This window comes from Nelumbo lutea, chromosome 1 (genome assembly GCF_056320005.1).
Source record: "Nelumbo lutea isolate HS-2025 chromosome 1, American lotus-T2T, whole genome shotgun sequence".
Lineage (NCBI taxonomy): Eukaryota > Viridiplantae > Streptophyta > Magnoliopsida > Proteales > Nelumbonaceae > Nelumbo > Nelumbo lutea.
Window position 1 is genome coordinate 158,153,260 of NC_142684.1, and position 20,312 is coordinate 158,173,571.

Genomic DNA, 20,312 nt, shown 5'->3' on the forward strand with positions numbered 1-20,312 from the left:
TCCCCACAAATGCTGCACCACCCTATGTCAATATTACATCCTCTCCCTCTAAGAAGGCTTTTGAAAGGGAGTTTATCATTGAGAATGTTGGAATTGCCCTCCTAAGCTGAAGATCTTCTTGTTCCCTCTTTATTGGGTCTTGTGTTCATTTGGGAGGGCTTTCACATAGAGGATTCAACGTTACATGAAACAAGAAACCTGAAAAGCCATTAAGCTATAATAGTTGGGTCATGTTTGGGAGTGCTTATGTTAAAAATAAGTGTTTAAAATCAAGTGCTTATTCAAATAAACACTTATTTGCATTTGGCACCTAACTTTTTCAAGTGCTTATTTAAAAAAAAATGCACTTATTTCATATTGGGCGTTTGGTAGTCTTTTTCTCCAATAAGTATTTAAATAAGCATTTGTGACTATTTTATCCTTCATTCTCTTTCAAATTTTATGAAAACACTTTTATACAAGTGCTTTTACAAAAGCACTTTTATGAAAGTATTTTTATAAAACCACTTTTTATAGAAGTACTTTTATAAAATTCAACTAGAGATAGTTTTATAAGTGGTATTTTAAAATTCAACTAGGGATAAATTTGGAATAAAAAAATGAATAAGTGCTTATTGTAAAGCATTAAAAAATCTGGAATTTTGGACTTGAAAAATAAACTCTTATTTAAAATAAGCACTTATTTCGGGCTTATTTCCCAAACACCAATAAATGCTTAATGGTTTTGTGGTCCTGGTCCAAATAAGCACTTATTTAGAATGAACACTTATTTTTAAGTACTCCCAAACATGGCCTTGGTAAAACACCAAAAAGCCCATATAGGTTTATATGAGCAAAGAAAAAAATCAATTTTGTCAACATGAACCCAAAATAGTTAGTTATTCCAAAGCTACTCAATGAATGGCTTTAAAACCACACCCCTTCTTTTTAAAAATGAAAATATTGATTATGAACTATCAAAAGCCTTCTACCATGTATGATTGTAATTGTATTATGAATCAAACAAGACCACAATCATTGTTTTGTTGATGGTTCATTTTTTTGGACTCAACACATTGTCAACTCTTCTATGTGACTTAGTAACTTGCATGCATATAATCAATTTATTCAACTTTGATTGTATGACTATTTGTTTATCACATTGTATGTTAAAAATATAATATAATATATTAAAATACATATAATATATGAACATGTATAATTATATATTTTCAATGTATATAAAATATTTATATACATTGCATTTTATACAATACAATAATATGACACCAGATACACAAAACCACTTAGGCACATTAGCCTTCTTTTGTTTTAAAAGAACATGCATTTCTCCCACCTCATCTCACCCCCCTCTTTTGTTTAAAAAGACACAAAGTAAAATTGATACATAGAAGGCTCGCTAGTAATAAACGCTGCCACATAGGTGCCACTTCAAAATTTAGCCCATCATGCTGATCTGTACACACAAAGACTCACAAAAGCTGGCTTTTATTTATGTGAATGCCTAATATTAGTGGAAGCTTCATTTTAACACTTCCCCCAACGGTTAGGCATTTATTCACTATTATGCTGATGTGGTGCCTAATGGCAACTAGTTGTCAACAAACAGTTTTATTATTATTTTTCTCGATTTTATAAACAAATCAAGTACAAATGTTTAGTGAATAAAACGGAAGTTATACGCAATACATACTACATCTATCTATACTGTAAATAGGTGTAACTTTTTTTGGAATTTTCATAGACAAAATTTGCCCCTTCAACTTGAACTATCTAAGGGTAAATTTGCATTTTTATAAAACTTTAATTAAAATGTCTGAAATTGCAGTACTCGTCATAATAAAAGTCACTTAAACCGTGACTTCATCCTCCCACTAAATTCCATTCAACAAACCAAGAAAAAAAAGTGTTGCTTCACTTCCACATACACCAAAATATTAAAAGAAAATTGCAGTAATCAACTAATCATATATAGTGTTTTCAATTAAAAGTAGTTCTTTCTAAATACTCAAAATACTTTTTGATTCAATTTTGTATTTACATAGTCCAAATGTTGAAAAAAAAAGCTTATCCATACACGCACATTTATTTATTTATGCTTGTGCAATTTATTCTAATTTTATTTTACATTTTAATTTTTGTATTAAACAAATATCACAACCTCAATGTCCTCAAGTACTTGGCATTTCCTTATTGATTTATTTAATGAAAAGTTCTTTTATATGATTTGACTTGTCTGTAATTTGTGTTGAAAGAAAAAGGTTAAATTGGAATAAATTCTTAACGGTTGAAAAGCTCAGTTCAACATGTCCCTTTGTTATAATTTGTGTTAACTGCAGAATCCTATTACATACATATCTTCCCATGGCTCACTTCAATATGTCCCCAAATCAGGGAACCTTGTTGCGCATTCGATTGCTCAATTTGTTGTTGAGGGTCTTCTTGGTCATGGTTTCTAGTGTTTCCAAATGATGTAATCCGTAAAGCTATGTATACATGATAAAATTTCACCATAACATTCATAATAGATTGTACTAAAAAATATATATATAAAAATCATAGTAAATATATAAAATCCATACATCATCATCATCACCCAAGCCTTATCCCAACTATATGGAGATAAAATGCATACATACATAATTTTTTACCTTTCACAACCAATGGTTTCTTGTTAGACAGTTTTGTATGCCCTTAGCTTCAATCAGAATGATGTACTTTATGAGTTTATTGTAAATAAATAAAAGTGCATATTTGATTCATGTTCCCTTGGTATGTTTCTGTGTAATACCCTTAAATTGGACACTTAATGTGACTCGTGTTAGTTTAGAATGTTCACAACCAGTGGGTCGGTCTGGGGAGACCTATCCTGACAAGGCTGACATTGTGGTGCTACCAAGTCGGTTGGGGTGGCTTGTCTCAGCTACCGGGGTGAGACCCTAGGCACATACAGTGTGGGATTAGTTGAATCTTTGAACTGGACCAGATTTTCAGTATTGCCCTGGACCTTGGAGATTGATGGGCAAAACTGGAAAGTTACACCCGACCCCTAGACTCGATTATGATACTGCACTAGATGTCAGATTGGGCTGTCTTTGATGTACCAATCAGTGAGATCCTTAGCGGGGGTCAAAACCTGGGTATGTTGGGACAATCCGAGAATTCATCTGAGTGGGTGATCATAGTGACAGGATCAGCCCCTTTGTCGAACAAAGGTAATGATCGGGGATGCACTCTCACTGTTGGAAACCAAGACTATCGGCAAAAGATTTCAACCATTGGATATTTGTTTTGCAAAGTATATTTTATATGAGATATAAAAGTATATATATTATGGTTTCTAAATTGTTTGCAAAAGGGTTTTAATTCCCAGGATCCATATAAGTGGAGAGTGCAATACTGTTCCTTGCAGTCGAGGGAGATGTCCTCTCTTGTCGGGCAGTGTATGATCATTAAGGGCTGAGAGGTTAAGTGTAAAACCATTGAGGATAATACCTGATGGGCTAATCTTGCATCTGCCCACAGTCCCTAGGTGTTACAAGGTGGCTTGGCCCAGGGACCACTTAGGGTAAGTGTTGGGCCCATAGAGCCCATTCGATGGGTTTCAGGGGGTGCACTGTCTTTAATAGTGTATTCGACCAGGCCTTGTAACAAAGGCTGGGCTGAACCCATATGGCTGATGTGTAGATCAATGCTTGGGTCCCACGCCATACAAGGAAGCCCAACTGGGCAGCAATTAGGAAGGTTAAGTGAGCACATAAGCTTAATGGGTCTAAAAGCCCATTTCAAACAGGGCTATTTATTTAGTTAATTAAAGAGGCGAATTCTGAGATGGATTAGCAGATATGATAGGGTCTTAATCCTATCCACTCAGAGAGTCCAGATCTATATGTGATTCAAATCTAGAAACCTCCTAATGGGATTAGGAAAAAGCTAATCTAATCTGCAGATAAGATAAGGGTTTAACATTATCACTAGAAGAGAAGGCTGATCCAAATATGATTTGGATAAGCAGCTCCTAATAGGATTAGGAGCTGATCTCTTAAGTCAACAAAAGAAGGGGGCGACAGTTTTTAGGACACATACATCAGATCCTCTTTAGTGCTGAAATCAAGAAGAGAGTTTTCTGCACCCTGCGAATACTCTCTTGCCGCCTCCCTGTTCTTGCCGCCCTGTTTGCCAGTTCGATCTCCAGTTGTGGGAGAAGTCAAGATTGGATCTTGACATCAGTTCTTTGAAAAATGATTGAAAGGAAGCTGCGCTCACGTACCATTCTACTGATTCTTGCGAAGGACAGAGTTCTTGGGGAAGAACACTACTGATTCTGCTCCATCCTGCACCACGCTATCTTCAGTGGGAGCAGTCTTTGGATCCTTCCTTGGGTGTGAACACATTCGTTGGGAGATATTACTTCTCCGCATCAGGTATAATTCTCTCCTATTATTTTGGTTCAGATCTGATTCAATTTAAGGTTTAAGAATGATCCTTGAAAATATGAATTTCTAAATAGGAAATATGATTCCTAGTTGAAGGGAGGGAAAAAATTTTTGAAATTCGCCCCTTATTCCGCAATCTTTGGGCGTCCATGGGATGGATCTCTCATCCCTTCATTTCTTAAATTGCACATTCAGACAAGTAGAAAGATTTCACAAAAATTTTGGATATAATTATTCACTAATTATGATACAATTAACAAAAAAAAAAAAATCCCCCAACAAACTAACTCTAATATCCATTACTGTTATTGGAGTTTGATCATGTTTGCTAGAGAAATCCATGAATGTATACACCTATGTCAAGTTCTCAAAATCAGGAACATAACCAGCTCCCTTCATTGTTGATACAAGGTCATCCAGCATCCTGTATATCAAGTTTGAACAGGGGTGTGTTTTATCAGCAACATAGAAAGAATGAATCTTGCTATCGATACTAATCCAACTGCAGCCTGGTAACTTTCTTAGCCCTCTTTCTCTCATCCTTGTTCTGATTTCTGCCACACTGTCCCACCTCCCAGAAGAAGCATGTACATTTGACAGGGATACATAGTTCGATGGATTCTCTGGTTCTAACCGAACAAGGGACCTATAAGCCAAATCCCTCATTTCTGAATTCCGATGAAGTGAACTAGCACAGAAAAGAGCTCCCCAAACACTGGGGCCAGGTTTGACAGGCATCGAATTTATATAGTCAAATGCTTGATCAAGCTGCCCTGATCGACCTAACATGTCAACTACACAGGCACAAATTTCCACTGTAGGTGAAACTCCATAATCCATCACTAATGAATTGTAAACATTAAAGCCTTCGGTTACTAATCCTGACCTACTACAAGCTGAAAGAACTCCCACTGATGTAATGTTGTCTGGGGAGAACCCAAGTTGAAGCATCTTATTAAATAGAAAGACGGCTTCATGGCCCTTCCCATGTAGTCCATACCCAGCAATAATCGAGCTCCAGGAGATTGCATCTTTACAACAAGAATCATCATCAAAGACATGCCTTGCCCAATTCAAATTCCCACACTTACAGTACATGTCAATTAGAGCATTGCTCAGAGAGACTTCCTGGTGCAATACTTTTCTAATGGCAAAACCATGAATTTGTTTTCCTTCCATCAAACCAGCAAGAGAGCTACAGGCAGGGAGGGCACTCACAAGCGAAACTCTATTGGGTTCTAACCCGTATCTCATCTGCATTTCTCGAAAAAGCGTCAGAGCTTCTTCTGCCTCTTCATTCTGCACATAACCAGAGATCATTGCAGTCCAAGAAACAATGTTCTTACAACTCATTTGGTCAAATACCCGCCTAGCAATGCTCACCTTTTGGCACCTGGAGTACATATCAATCAAACAAGAACCCACATGAACATCTGACTCCAATATGAGCTCATCTTTTATGATAAAACCATGGATCTCTCTGCCATGATCCGGTTGCCCGTTATTGTTTCCACAAAAAGGTAGAAGACTGGAAAAAGTAAAAGCATCGGGTTTCACCCCTTCCATATGCATCTGTTTTACAAGTTTCCATACGTCCTCATCGAACATAGAATTCCCTGAAACGGCATTCCCAGAAATTAGAACATTCCAAGAAGCAGAATTTCTGCAAGGCATTTCATCAAACAAGTTCCGAACATCGCCAAGCCTCCCACATCTACCATACATTGACATGAGGGAGTTTGCAGCAACAGTATCTGAAACAAACCCACTTTTTATACTCAGATTATGAATCATTCTTCCAATTTCCGAGTGCCCAAGCTCGCCGGAAATCTTAGAAAGAGTAGCAACAGTGTAGTTGTCAGGCATTTCATCATCCCTACGCATTCGATTAAAAATATGAAAGGCCTCTTCAAATATGCCATTTTTAACGTAGCCACTGATCAACGAATTCCATAGAAATACATTTTTCTCGCGAACCGATTCAAAGACAAGGCGAGAATCTGCCGGAACTCCACACGTCGAATATGAAGATATGAGCTTAGTTGCGACAAAAGCATTTTGATCGAACCCGCGAGAGTAAATCCGACCATGAGTTTGCTGGGTGAGTTTCAGAGAATTATGATCGATAGCTAATTGCAGGAGATGGAGAAGCTGGTGGGACGGGTCCAGTACAGTGACGGACTCACAAAAACGCGAGAATGCCCGAGCATTTTTTCTCTTTGCGGAGAAAACGAAGAAGAAGAAGAAGCGGCAGGGAAGAGAAGAAGGATGCATGACAAGACGGTTATTTTCCCGCCGATTCCACGAACGCGTCGAATTTAACATGTTCAGAGAACCGGACCGGGCATTGACCCGGAAAAGGCAGAGGTTCACGGGTCAGAGGTCCGACCGAGGTCTGACCGGAGGTCAAACCATACTAATGTAATAAATAAATAAATATAATAAATAAGATTTAAAAAAAATACCGAATATGAAGGAAAATTAATCCAAAATAGAAATAGACAATATATCCCACAGCGAAAACAAATAAATTAACAATCCAATAAAATTACCATCACAAAAGCATTTCAAGAATATCAATTCAAAAATTATAGTCCATACATGACAAAGTAAAACTGATTTCAATCTTCAGCAATTTTGGTATCACATTATCACTTTCATAATTTTGAATTCAATTTCAATTTTCAGCTATTTCATAAGGGCTTAGAAAATTAGGTAGGTAAAGCTACGAAGTCACTGAACAACTAGCTGGAACTCCACTTGGTGGATTGAAATGAAAGCCTAAAGGAAAGATCGAATTCTAAGCCTGAAGCAAAAATCAAATTGGAATTTTAATTTGAACAAACCTGTAATCAAAAGTTATAAAACTATGAGTAATTAAAAAAATAAAATTTTAAATTTAAATATAAACTGTAAACTAAACTATAAAGATGCTGATAAGTAATGAATAAATGTTACAGAATTGGAAAAAATGTTGCAGAAATCAGGTTCAGAGTTTAGAAATTAGTGGGAGAAGAAGAAGAAGAATGAGGAGGAGGAGGAGAGGAATCGGCCAGCGGAGTGGAGGGAGAGGGGTGCGGTGAACAGTATCTATCAGCGGGAACAAGAAGAATAAGAAAAAGGAGGAGGAGAGGAAACTAGCCGATGGATTTAGAGGAGAGGGATTCCCTGTTAGCGGTAATGGCATCGACGAAGCTGGAAGCTGGAGGCACTGGTTTTCTACTTTTCTTTGGCTGGGTTGGGAACTTGGGATTGACTTTTTTGTCTTTTTGCACTAAATATGAAAAACACCGGGATTATACAAAAAACGGGACCGGTTCTACGGTTTGCCGATTGAACCAGCCGGGTGGCCAGTTATTTGCGATTTTTTTAACATACCATTTTTGGGGTACATCCGGACCCGCCAAGGGGCCGGTCACAGTCCAACCGGCCGATCCGGTCCGATTTTCAGAAAAATCGTTACAAAAGCGCGGGTGAGAGATTTTGAAATGACATAAATACCCCAAACTATGATAAAATTGAGATCGGCTTCGGTCAGTCGAGGCCCGTTCGAACACTTCAGCCTTGCTAGAGGATTCACGGACGAGTTCGAATCCTCTACAACTGCAATCATTTAAACAGATGAGAGAGAGAGAGAGAGAGAGAGAGAGAGAGAGAGAGAGAGAGAGAGAGATCGGTGGCTTGGTGCTTTGTGTTCTGGTGCTTTTGTTCCCTCTTCTTCAGCTTCAAAGCCCTAACACTACTTCTGCTCACCATTGACGTGGGAACATGTCTGTCTTTTTATTGTCTATGATATTTACCTTTTTAGGGTTTGGGGGAAAGGTAGATTTGAAGCCAATAGATGCTGAACAGTTCAGAGAGAATGCTCATAAGATGGTGGCTTTCAGTGCTGATTAGTGATTACCATAGGAACATAGAGAGATTTCCTGTTCTTAGTCAAGTTGAGGTATGCTGATATCTCTCTGTTATATTCCATATTTGCATTTCCTCCCCCTCTCTCCCCTAAAAAATCACTCAATGGCTTATCATGAATGCAAATGAGCACGTGTTAGTGGAAATAGGAAATTTGCATTTATCGTAAATGGTTTGTTCCTGCTTATATTTTTTAGTCAATATCAGTTATAGTTCCTCCAGCTAGAGGTTATGAAATGGAATTTCTACTGGATATGACCACTAATAGAAAGTTTGTTTCTTAAAAGGCTATCTTCATATCTATCACTAGTTTCTTTTACTACTTTAGTGTTTAAGCATTAAGCATGATTAATTAGTTATTTTTTAAATTCCAACAGTAAACCCATTTCTCCAATGCTTCTCTCCAACAGGATGATTTTATGTTATCTCAAGAATTTCCATGAAACTTCTCATTTTGAATGATTGAAATTCCATCCAAATCCAAAATACCCATGATACCTTGATCTTGTACTGTTTGAAAGCTTATTTGATTCACAAACCCAAGATGACTTAATTTGTAAACAACTTGAGAGTTAATACAAAATATTATTGAACTTCCATATTTGTTTTTTAGAGTCTCTTTAAGCTGTTATTAGGCTTTTTTTTTAATGCACTCAGAAAGAGATTAGTACATTTTAGAGTTGATTTTGAGTGAAAGTTCAGGTACTTAATATTTTTTAGGAAAATTTCTGACCAATAAACCCAGTTTCTCTATTAACAGGGGGTTGAAACTCATGTGGTAGATAGCTCTATTAGATAACTCCATTAAATTGAACAGTTCCCCCTCAAGCTTAGGCTATTTCCATGGTGTCACTCCTTACTTAACCTTGATGGTTAGATATAGACTTCATTAGGGTATTAGTTAGACACTTAGACACTAAGTCTTGCTCAAGAACTAAGGAGTGAGTTCTATATTTATCTACCACTAGTTAAGGGGTACTAGGGTCTAAGTTTGATAACACATGCACTACCAGAAATGGTCAATGCCATTGATACATCACCTTGGTTACAAAAAGACGTAAAGCATTACAACATTTACTGTTAGGAAGGTTTTAGTAAGAGTGACATGTGGATTAAGCACATCCATTTGAGTCTCATTTGTCTCTGACAAATCTGTTAAAAGAGTGGGTGGTCAAATTTTATATTTTGTGCCCTATTCTGGAGTTGATAAAAATTGTAAAACTAAAATTCCTACCTTTCTATCTATTGGCTTCCCTTGAGATTATTGAACACTGGGAAATGATTTGAAAAGCTCAACTGTAATGAAAGGATTCAGAACACTGGTTCCTTCCTTGCAGGCTAGTGCAGTACAGGCTACTAAGGTGGGGAACTGGTTCAAAATGCTCTACCATTTAGTTGAGCCAACACCATCAATACCAAAAGTGTACTTGGCAAACAACCCTTGCAAAGTTCTCTCAGATAACATACTCTTGCAATTAAAAAAAAAAAACAAAAAAGGAAAGAGCTATTTGATCTGTCTGAATTTCTGTCCAACTATTTTTGTTAATAACCTCAATCCTTTTTTTTTTTTTAATTTCTTTCCCCCCTTTTGTATTTTCTTTTCCTAATTTCCCTTATAAATGGAAGATGGCAACTACAGAAGTACAAGAGGATTTTCTAGCACATGGCATGAGGATAAAAACTTTTCCCTGGTCCAGCCCAAAAGAATTTAAGAACTAAAATTACATTCTGGCCGGTGCGTAGTTTGGCTGAACTTATTTCCTCTCAAGGTTAGCCCAGGTACAGGTCACCAATCTTGTGGGCCTGAAAAAAAATGCCTGGCTCTTTTCCAGATTTTCTATCTAGCACCAATCCGTAGCCTGCCCAGAAATCTACAGAGCCATTCCAGTCCATTAGCAACCCTAGATGCAATGGTCCATATTTGTTCCAGGAACCCTCATTGTTCTATTTGCTTTCCCAGACACCAATTATGAACATGTACGGGCATCGATATGAGCTTCCATTCACTATTCACATTCTTTCCACAAGGACTTCACCACCAAAACATCACATATGAATTGAATTTGTGGTAATCTATTTATCAAAGCCTACTTGACTGTTTTGTCTTTTACCTTTTTATTCACATCAGGATTCTTTTAATAATTTTTTTATGCGTGTCATCCACTTAGGGATGCAAACGGATATTCAAATCCGATCTGATCTCATAAATACTGATTCGAATTTGAATTCGGTCAGGATGTCGGATATCTCAATCTGTTCTGATCTGATTTCATTTAAAAAAATAATAAACTATTAAAAGGAAAATAAATTATATCAGTTTAAATAAAAAACAAAAAATACAAGTCTTTTTCAACTATTTTTATCATATACATATTTTTATAAAAAAATTACAAAAATGCAATATAAATAGGATATTTATAAATAAACAAATAACACACACACACACACACACAATTCGATCTGATTTCTAATCGGATCCGATTATCCGATCTGACCTGAAGATCTGAAATAAGGATATCTGAATCCGACAAAAATAGGATCAAACTTTGGATTGAATCAAATTCGGATAGGGTCCATGGAGCAACACACAATTCGATCCGATTTCTTTTTGTTTTGGCTTCATGGAGCAACACAATGGGTACGGCTGTAAATGAATCAAATTCGGATAGGGTCGATGATGTAGGACCAGCTCAGTTCTAGTCCTTGGAGAACGTGAATGGTCTTCTTGGATCAGAATTTTATGGCTGTTGATGGCTGTAATGGTTTCTTGAAGGAATAAGAGAAAAAAATAGGGAGAGAAAGAAGAGAGAAAATACCTGGAATCACTCACTGGGGGCCTAGAATCACTCTAGGTCCTGGGAATCACTCATCATAGCTAACATAAGCTGAAGAAAACTCAATATAATTCATTGCCTTTGTGTAAAACGTCCATACATATTTATAGACTCTAAACTCATAATAATACTAGGAGTCAAACTGTTAGACTCATAATAGTCTTAGGAGTCAAACTATTAGACTCAGTAATCCTAGTAGGATTCAAACTAAGCTGTCATATCCTATTTCAATTCAAAGAAGACTCAATAACTCTAAATCCTACTTATGCAATGACTCTAAATTTTTAACATAAACAAACTATAACTAGACAAAATAAACCTATCATTGGACCCCACAGAAAATTGTAAAATGACAAAAATACCCCTACTGTCCAAAAATACATAAATACATAAAACTTCATAAAATTCCAATTTTGACTCTTCAGCTACTGCATTAGTCCATCTACATCCACATCTGACCCAATAATCAAATAGTTGGATCCAAATCCGATCTGAAATCCAATATGTTGTTCTCAGATCGGATTTGTATTTTATCCACATCTATCTTACTGTTTTTAAAATGACAACAAATAAAAAAAAGTTTAAATAACTAATTACTTTTAATTTATATATGTATAAAAACTTATTTAAGAGGCTGCCTAGAGCCACCACAAATTACAGATACAACCAGTTCTGAGATCTAAACAACAGACTCAAATTCTGATTTTTAAACAACTCCGATGCCGACACCCAGGACAGAAGTTTACCCACAGCTACCTGCACCATTTCCTCTGGAGATTTATCTTTGCCCTGAAAAATTCTGTTATTTCTTTCAATCCAGATAGTCCAAAGCACAGCAGCCGGGATAGTCTTCCAAACCAAGATACCTTTCTTGCTGAGACCCTCAATCTGCCAACACAACAGCAGATCCTTCACAGAAATTGGCATTACCCAGCTGATTTCCAAAGCTTGGAGAAAATGGCTCCAAATATAATTCGAGACTGGGCAATGTAAGGCCAGATGTTCAGTAGTTTCTACTACCCCACCACATAAGCCACATGACATATCCGAAATCTGAATGCCACATTTCACTAGATTAACTTTGAATAGACATTTATTTAAAGCCATTGTCCGGAGCAAAAACTTCACTTTAGAAGAACTGAATGAGCTCCAAATCTGCCTAGCCGGAAAGTTTTCCTGACCTGAACTTATCAACTTACTGAACATAGACTTAACAGTAGTAGTAGTAATAATAATAATAAATTTTTATCAGACTTGGATTTTAATTGGAACAGATGGAGTTAACAGTAGTAGTAGTAGTAGTAGTAGTAATTTTTTATCAGACTTGGATTTTAATTGGATCAGATGGAGTTAAATCAGCATCCAATTCGATTATTAATCTAATGCAAGTTATAACATCAAAATCCGGGATAATCAGATCCAATATGTTGGACTCAGATTGGATTTTATCCACATCTATCTTATTGTTTTTACAATGATAAAAAATTAAAAAAAGTTAAAAGAGCTAATTACTTTTAATTTATACATGTATAAAAATTTTATATAAATATAAAATATTAAATTTATCAATTATGTCTATATATACATACATAATTATACATAGTTAAAAACTACCACCACTACTAATACTACTACCACTACCACCACCACAATAATAACAATAACAATAATAATAATTTATCAGACTTGGATTTTAATTGGATCAGATGGGGTTAAATCAGCATCCAATCTGATTATTAATCTAATGCAAGTTATGACATCAAAATCCGGGATAACTAGATCTATAGTCAAATTGGGTATCAGATTTTCACAGTCCATTGATGGCCCTAACAATGGGGGTAGCCTATCCCCATACCCATAACCCCCCAACCCTGGTGGCAGCGGGATTTGATCCCAAAGTCTCCACTACAACCAGGCAACCAGCTGGTTTACCAACTGAGCCACCATCAGTTGGTTATAACTAATCAGGCCTGATTATAACTGTATCTAGTAAGAGACATGTGATATTGTTCTTTGTTAGCAGCTCAAACAACTTATACTGTTCTCTAACACAATTGAAACGCACTAGAAGTGTATGTTATTATTAATGTTATCAAAGTTAGAAACTCCTTGAATATTTGTTTATAGAACACAGAATGTAACCACCTTCTGCTTATGCCATATTTTAAGAAAACCCAGCTTCCTTTTAGTGTTAATATAATTCTTGAAGCCAAAAACTTCACTTTTCTCATTTAATTAACAGTAGATAAGAAGCAGCTGGTGAGTAATTGGTTACAAATCAATCACATAATTATCAGCATCATGCGCAGCACGATTTGAGTGGTCTTATAATTTATTAATGAAGGAGATGATGTGTAACTGGAATAAATTACAATATTAATTCTCTTAATGGTAGAGGTGGCATAGACATGTTATACTCACATCATTATTAACTTCAAGTGCTTGTATGGATAAGAGACTGGCTATAACTGAAGATTCACTTAATCTAGATTGATCTTAATCCTTGGATTCAGAGCACTTTATTTGGATATTTAACGCTTACAAAAGCTTTTTGGATAGATTTTCCAATATATTATATTTAAGACCCATGAGGTTGAAGGCTATTCAGTTAGAAGGTAAAGGAGTGACCATATTTGGAAGGCAAGCTTTGCTGGTTGCACAGGTATTGTCCAAGTTGGATTGGACGTCGTCCAAGTTCCACAGGCCACCCCATAGGATCTCTTCACTTGAGGAGGCCTCTGGTACAGAGGTATCACTGTTGAACACTGGAGATAGTAAGCATTGCTCCTCAGAGGTGCTAGGATATATGAAGACCATGTCTTCCCTCTCTTGAACTAAGGGTAGTAATCTATGGTCACACTCATCAAGTAGAGACATTATCTTCTTCATGCCAACTTGATTTTGTTGGTTCTTTTTCTGTAGCTGTTGTTGTTGTTGCTGCTGCTGCAGCTGGAATTGCTGCATTTGTTGCCGTCTTAGGAGTCGAGCTTTTGACCTTTCAGAGTGCTCTGGTGATGCTTCACTCTTTTTCTTGAGATGGGTCCTCCAGTAGTTCTTGATCTCGTTGTCAGTTCGTCCAGGCAAGCTTCGTGCAATTGTTGACCACCTAAAGATAGAATCAATCTTCAGTGATATAGTTTAACTTGCAAAAAGCAAAATAGCAAGCAGACTTCATAAGCTCAGCTGTTAGAAACTTCAAATATGATCCAACTGCCTCACCTGTTTCCCCATCTTGCATGCAGCTCCATGATGATACTTTCCTCATGAGGAGTTATCTGGCCTCTTTTTAGGTCTGGTCTCAAATAATTCACCCATCTCAGCCTACAACTCTTGCCATTTCTCCTCAACCCTGAAAACCAACAATAAGGAAGGGTATACAGAAATACAGAAATTAAATAGAAAGGATTGGAACTTTGATACAATTTTAGGAATTATAATCAATAGTCTTGGTCATGACAAAAAGGAAACCTATGCTAAAAGATCACAGAAGGTGGGGGTGGGAGAGGGAATTGGCTTGGGCAAACTGGTGAAGGATTAACTCAACTGAGTTATACCATGACTCTCTTTTTATCTGACTGCTGATTCAGTGGGAAGCTGTGGTATGAGTAGTGCTTACCTGCAAGCCTTGCAACAGAGTTCCATCTTCCTTCCCCATGCAACCTGACATATTCAGTGAGCAATTTATCCTCTTCAGCAGTCCAAGGTCCTTTCCTCCAATCTTCTTCAAGGATTCCCCAACCCAACTTCCCTGCCATTACTTCCCCAAATATAAGTTTGTCTTCCTAATTGTATGACATTAGTTTGTTCTGTTTATACATACTTATATTAGCACATAATCCGAACCCAATTCAATCAGTCAATTAACTGTCACTATCAAATAATCCCTATCCACCTTCTAATGTAGTTAATTACCAAAATACCCTTCTCACCCAAGTGAGTTGTGTAAATGGATCTAACATGTGCCATTGGTGTACCCACATGAATCTTCATATTATCTCACATTGGTGGGATACAAGCATCAAATTAATCTAGACCAATTGATAAGTAGACCACTTCTTTGAGTAAAATATCAGAACCATCAAATGGCATACAACAGTCTAAATCATGACACATGCTTGGTTATTGTTGTCCATGATTTCAAAATATATATATATATATATATATATATATATATATATATATATATATATATAATTATTTAGAAAAACCCCAAGATTGAATTTGAATGATAGTACATTGGGTGACATGCCTCAGCAGGGATTAAATCATTTCCACTATTTTATATATTATATATTTGTACTGAGTCTAAATATTACGGAAAAAGCAAAACGGCAGTTCATAACCAGAAGCCACGAATGCTTTAGGGCTCATGCCTACAAGCTAATAACTAGTAGCCTATTTTGAGGATAAACAGCTGTAAACGTAGGAGAAAAGAAAGCATTTCTTTAAGAATAGCATTAGAAAAACCCAAGTGGGTAGTAGACGTTTCCCTTGAAAAGCATTAGAGAACCAATAGGTATCCCCCACCTGCTTGTTTTAATTACTATTTTTTGGGAGAAAGCTTAGGAGATTGATATTGGGTAATCTCCATTATTTATTTGTTTATTAAGCATGTACTTGTAGGATGCCATTTTGGGTTATTGGGATCTTAAAATAATCAAACAATAATTCAATAAGTGTGTGGATGTCACAAGGGAGATGTGGAGTTGTTCTAGAATGGAATTTTCAGATATGCTTTGTTTATTAGACCGTTCTATCTTTGTAGGGATGGTGACTGAAACCCTAGGAAGTAGTATAATCCAAAACATGTATTGTTGTGTTTATGTGAGATAGATTTAGTGATTTTACTGTTAAAAGAGAGTTTAAAATGCGGTAGGGCTCATTTGATCTCATGGGATTTCTTCAACTGACCTTTCTATATACAAAGGGATAAGGAAACTTTTAAAACATGGAAATCCTTGACCCGACCCACCAGCCCACCCATTTATCCTTGAACAAGCCAACTCAACTAGAGATGGCAATCTGATTCTGACCCACCCCTTTTGGGGATCTGATTCACCCCATCCCGACCGGGGCAGGTTTTTTGACTGTTGATTGAGTTCAGAGCAGATTTCAGGGAACCCAATACTTTGGTGACCGGAAACGGGTGGGGTGGTATTTGTTCACCCGCCCCAATAAATAATATGTTATAATACATGTATAATACAATGCATTATTTTATATTTTATATATAAATATTATAATGACACTTTTAATACATATTATATATATAATATTTTATATTATGTAATATATAAATTAGATTTTATACACATTATATAACATATTATAATATATGTATAATATGTTTTTCTCAAAAAACATGTTTTTAGAGTAGGAATGGGCAGGGCACGACAAACTCCAGGATGAGGCTGATTTCTAGCAATTCGGATCTCCTATCCACAGAATCCTACCCACATGACACTACAACTGTACATTCGGAATATCTCCCCAAGAATGGGGACATGCAAATATGGGAGATGTTCTCGATGTGTGGCTGTAGTGACGTGTGGGTAGTGTGGATAGGAGATCTGAACACGATTTCTAGGGTATGAGGTGGGGAGCTGTGGTACATCAGTACCTGTCTTTGGGGTTGGGGACGAGACTGGATCTGCTCCTCACACAGGGTGCTTCACACGCACATCGTACCATGCATTGGGAACACCTCTCGTACTTATAAATTATTATTCATGGGAGATGTTCCCAATGCATGGTGGATGTGCATGTGAGGCGCCCCTGTGTGAGGAGCAGATCCTGTTCCGTTGGGGACAAGGTAGGCAAAAACCGGGCCCCCGCCCTACCTGTTGCCATTCCTAGACTCATCCCGAGGAGTCAGGCAAATTGGGTATGCATTTTCGTTCAGCATCAGTACCAACTAAACACTCTGGGGTTTCTCTGATGCTGATGTACTTCAACTCCTTGCTAGTTGGCAAAAGCTTAGGTTTTTGATATCTTCCAAAATGCAAATTTCGACCCGACCCAATGACCTATAACCCATTCCAATCCCCTCTCCTAAGAAAGAATAAGAGAAGAGAATGAAGACTGTTGTAATGGATCAAAGAAACATTTAATATAATCTTTTGGTCTATAAATAAATCTTTATACTGGAATGTTGGTGACATGTCAAAATGTTTCTAGAAGTTTAAGCAATTTAATACTGCTTCTTTTGATCAACTTTGTTTTTCTTTTTTTCTGGTGATTTGATCAAATCACTTTGATAAACAGTGTACATCCAAAGGAATACTGAAGTGAACAAACTTACTATAATGTAAAGCTAGTTAACATCCACATGATCACATTTGTCCTACCAAAAGTACTTTTAGACTAAGAAGTAGGATTCTGTCCTTTTTATCAAAAACTGGATGTGATGTGCTCAAATCATCACCTTCTTCCTTGGTAGATGGAAGGGATAGAATTGCTTTGCCATCCTTAACATTACACCAACCAATTTATGTTACTTGTCGAAAATAAATAAATAAACCCACTAACCAATTTAGCTGACTTGACCGAACTCTTTTTCACTTTGACCATACCTTTCATCTATGAATAAAACATAAATGAGAACGATGTTTCATGCACTATATAATTTGATTGATCTCAGAGTTAGAGATTGGACCTTCCCATTCAAACTGAGAAAAAGGGCCATTATCCAATGTTGGTTCCAGCTATCGGGCTCGTCGAAGAGGTAGATTAGGTGTGATCCTAATTTTTGGTATTTTTTTCCGCACAAAGTGGCTACCTTTAGACTTTAATCTACGTTCTCACACTTGTTAATCTGAGATTTTACCATTATACCAAGTAATAACCCTCGCCTGTGCATTTTTACACCAACAAATAAAAAATGTGATGAAATTTTAATTTTTTTGATGCACTTATATCTCTATTTAGTGTGGATATGTCCAGGGTATTTTAGGGATGATGGTATTTATTTAGAGTTCAATAGTTGTTTTTACAAAAAAAAAAAAAAAGGTGTAGGGAATATCTCTGCATCTCCTTAGTGAGTTTAAGATTATTTAGTATGTATGTATCCTCCTAGGTAAAATTTTTGCTTCAAGAAATAATATGGTATTAGAGCTTTTGTTGTTGTAAACCTTGAAGAGTTTTTCTGCAACTAATAAAGCTGTGTTTGGTGGCAGTGTAAATTTATTTGCACTAGTACAAATGCATAGGAGTGCAAATGTAAAAAAAATGCAAATTCTTGTTTAATTTTGTTTTGGATTTTACTTTATCTTGCTCCATGTCTTAATTTACTTCATTTGTACTGCAATCAAACAAAATAAGCTAAAATTTGAAAAAAAAAAGTCAGAATTTACACTCAAATCGTTTGCACTGCCATGGTTTTGCATCAGTGAAAATATATTTGTATTGCAACCAAACACAGCCTAAAGGGAAAATTTTCAAGATTTATGCATCTTAAGGTGTTGCTCCCCACTATTTTTTCCCCAAAACCCTCTTTTTTGGCCTCAAATCCAATTTCTAATATTTTATAAATAAAAATAAAATAAAAACTGAAACAAAAATATAAATTAAATTCAAAATAATACTTATTTATACATTTATTATATACAGGATATAATTATAAATTATTTTATTAATAAAACACTTCTTTATCGGACAACCAAACCATTGACCCATGGTCTAGAGACAAAACGGTTCAGCCTCCATCAGTTTTTAAAACACTGGTTCAGTACAAATACATATGCTATCACTTTTTCATGAACCGTGCATATATTTGTGTTTGCACTCTTGGTAATAGATGTAGTGTTTCCCTCATTAAATTATCAAACCAAAATAATAATGAAACAGAAGAGTATAGATTGATGCCAACTCTTGATATATTATATTGTTATATTATTTTTAGTATCGAGAGTATCAATACTTTTTTTTTTTTTTAAAGCAGAGTATCAGTACTTTGAACCTTGTTCAGTGTACCATCAAATTAAATCAAGGTGCAACAATGCATTTGGATAATATGTTGGTCATTCTTATTTCTAATGGATGGGTTTAAAGGAAGGATAGTGCAATTGGTTCATGAATCAATGAGAATACTTGTGGTAATGGATGGGGGATTTTTGGAACGCTCAGTTTGGAAGGAGTACAAATACAAATATATAGAATGCAAAATCTTGTATTTTATATTATTTTGTTTGTATTTATTCTGTACATATTTGTATTTGTATTCTTCCAAACTGAGCCTTATGTTTGTGATGACGCACAGCTATGCTTGGTTTGATAGAACAAAAGAAAAAAAGGAAATTAGTAGTATTGAAAAGGCTTTGACCAATCAAACGCCACCTGATCAATTTTGATGAAAACCCACTGATAGGTTAATTCTTTTATAATGATGCCGGTTGATTGGTTATTAGTTCTTTGGATATCATGTATTTCTGATCAAGAAAATATAACAGCTTTGACAAATTTTGTTAGGAACTTTTTCTCAAATTTCTGTTTCTTTTATTTTTCTATCCAACCAAGCCGTCTTAACCCAAACATTGACGTCACATAGTAAAGAAAATTGAGTTGCGCGTGACAAAAGACCATTTTCAACCAACTTTGTTTTGACTATAACTGAGAGGGATAACATGTCGTACGCAGGGAATGCTCCCAAACAGGCCACATGTTTACTTTTCCCAAACAGCCCCCCCCCCCCCCCCCCCCCCCCCCTCTCTCTCTCTCTAATTGGTTTGGTCTACAGGGTTAGCACTTATTCACCTTGACCATACCTATCAAGCACCAAATGGTAACAAGGAGTGAGGGAAGAAGAAATGGTTATTGGACGGAGAAAGATCAGCAAGTTTTTCTTTATTGGTATCATCTTTCATAAGGATAATGTTTGAATTGTTCAGCACCGACCCATTTGGCACTGAATTGAACCCAATTTTTCTTCACGCATGTTGACCATATGGGTGCTCTAGTGGGGTCACTTTCGGGTATGGGTCGTTATCCTACATTGGTCACTGTAAACGCCCAAGGAATTATAGGGTTGATTAGTCCTGCTATACGATACACTGAGGAATACTAATCTACACTTCCAGCAGAGTCAGAGATCCCACTCCCTCTGTTGCTGCTTTAAGGTAAGTCTCTGATTACC

General features: G+C 36.3%; 2 protein-coding genes and 1 long non-coding RNA gene across 3 annotated transcripts; 1 reads left to right on the forward strand and 2 right to left on the reverse strand.

The window, feature by feature from the left end:
- Nucleotides 1–4,672: 4,672 nt before the first annotated feature.
- LOC148878644 (pentatricopeptide repeat-containing protein At1g06140, mitochondrial-like) lies at nucleotides 4,673–6,876 on the reverse strand. The gene has a single exon (XM_088965852.1). The coding sequence runs from the start codon at nucleotides 6,759–6,761 to the stop codon at nucleotides 4,791–4,793; it is 1,971 nt and encodes a 656-aa protein (XP_088821978.1). The 5' UTR covers nucleotides 6,762–6,876; the 3' UTR covers nucleotides 4,673–4,790.
- Nucleotides 6,877–7,962: 1,086 nt separating this feature from the next.
- Nucleotides 7,963–19,483, forward strand: LOC148878645 (uncharacterized). Its single transcript, XR_016103276.1, has 2 exons — nucleotides 7,963–8,382; nucleotides 19,122–19,483. It is a non-coding gene; the product is annotated as an uncharacterized LOC148878645 (long non-coding RNA).
- MYB305 (myb domain protein 305) lies at nucleotides 13,673–14,974 on the reverse strand. Its single transcript, XM_088957832.1, has 3 exons — nucleotides 14,799–14,974; nucleotides 14,402–14,531; nucleotides 13,673–14,288 (listed from the first exon to the last, which is right to left on the reverse strand). The coding sequence occupies exons 1-3, from the start codon at nucleotides 14,935–14,937 to the stop codon at nucleotides 13,787–13,789; spliced, it is 771 nt and encodes a 256-aa protein (XP_088813958.1). The 5' UTR covers nucleotides 14,938–14,974; the 3' UTR covers nucleotides 13,673–13,786.
- Nucleotides 19,484–20,312: the final 829 nt, after the last annotated feature.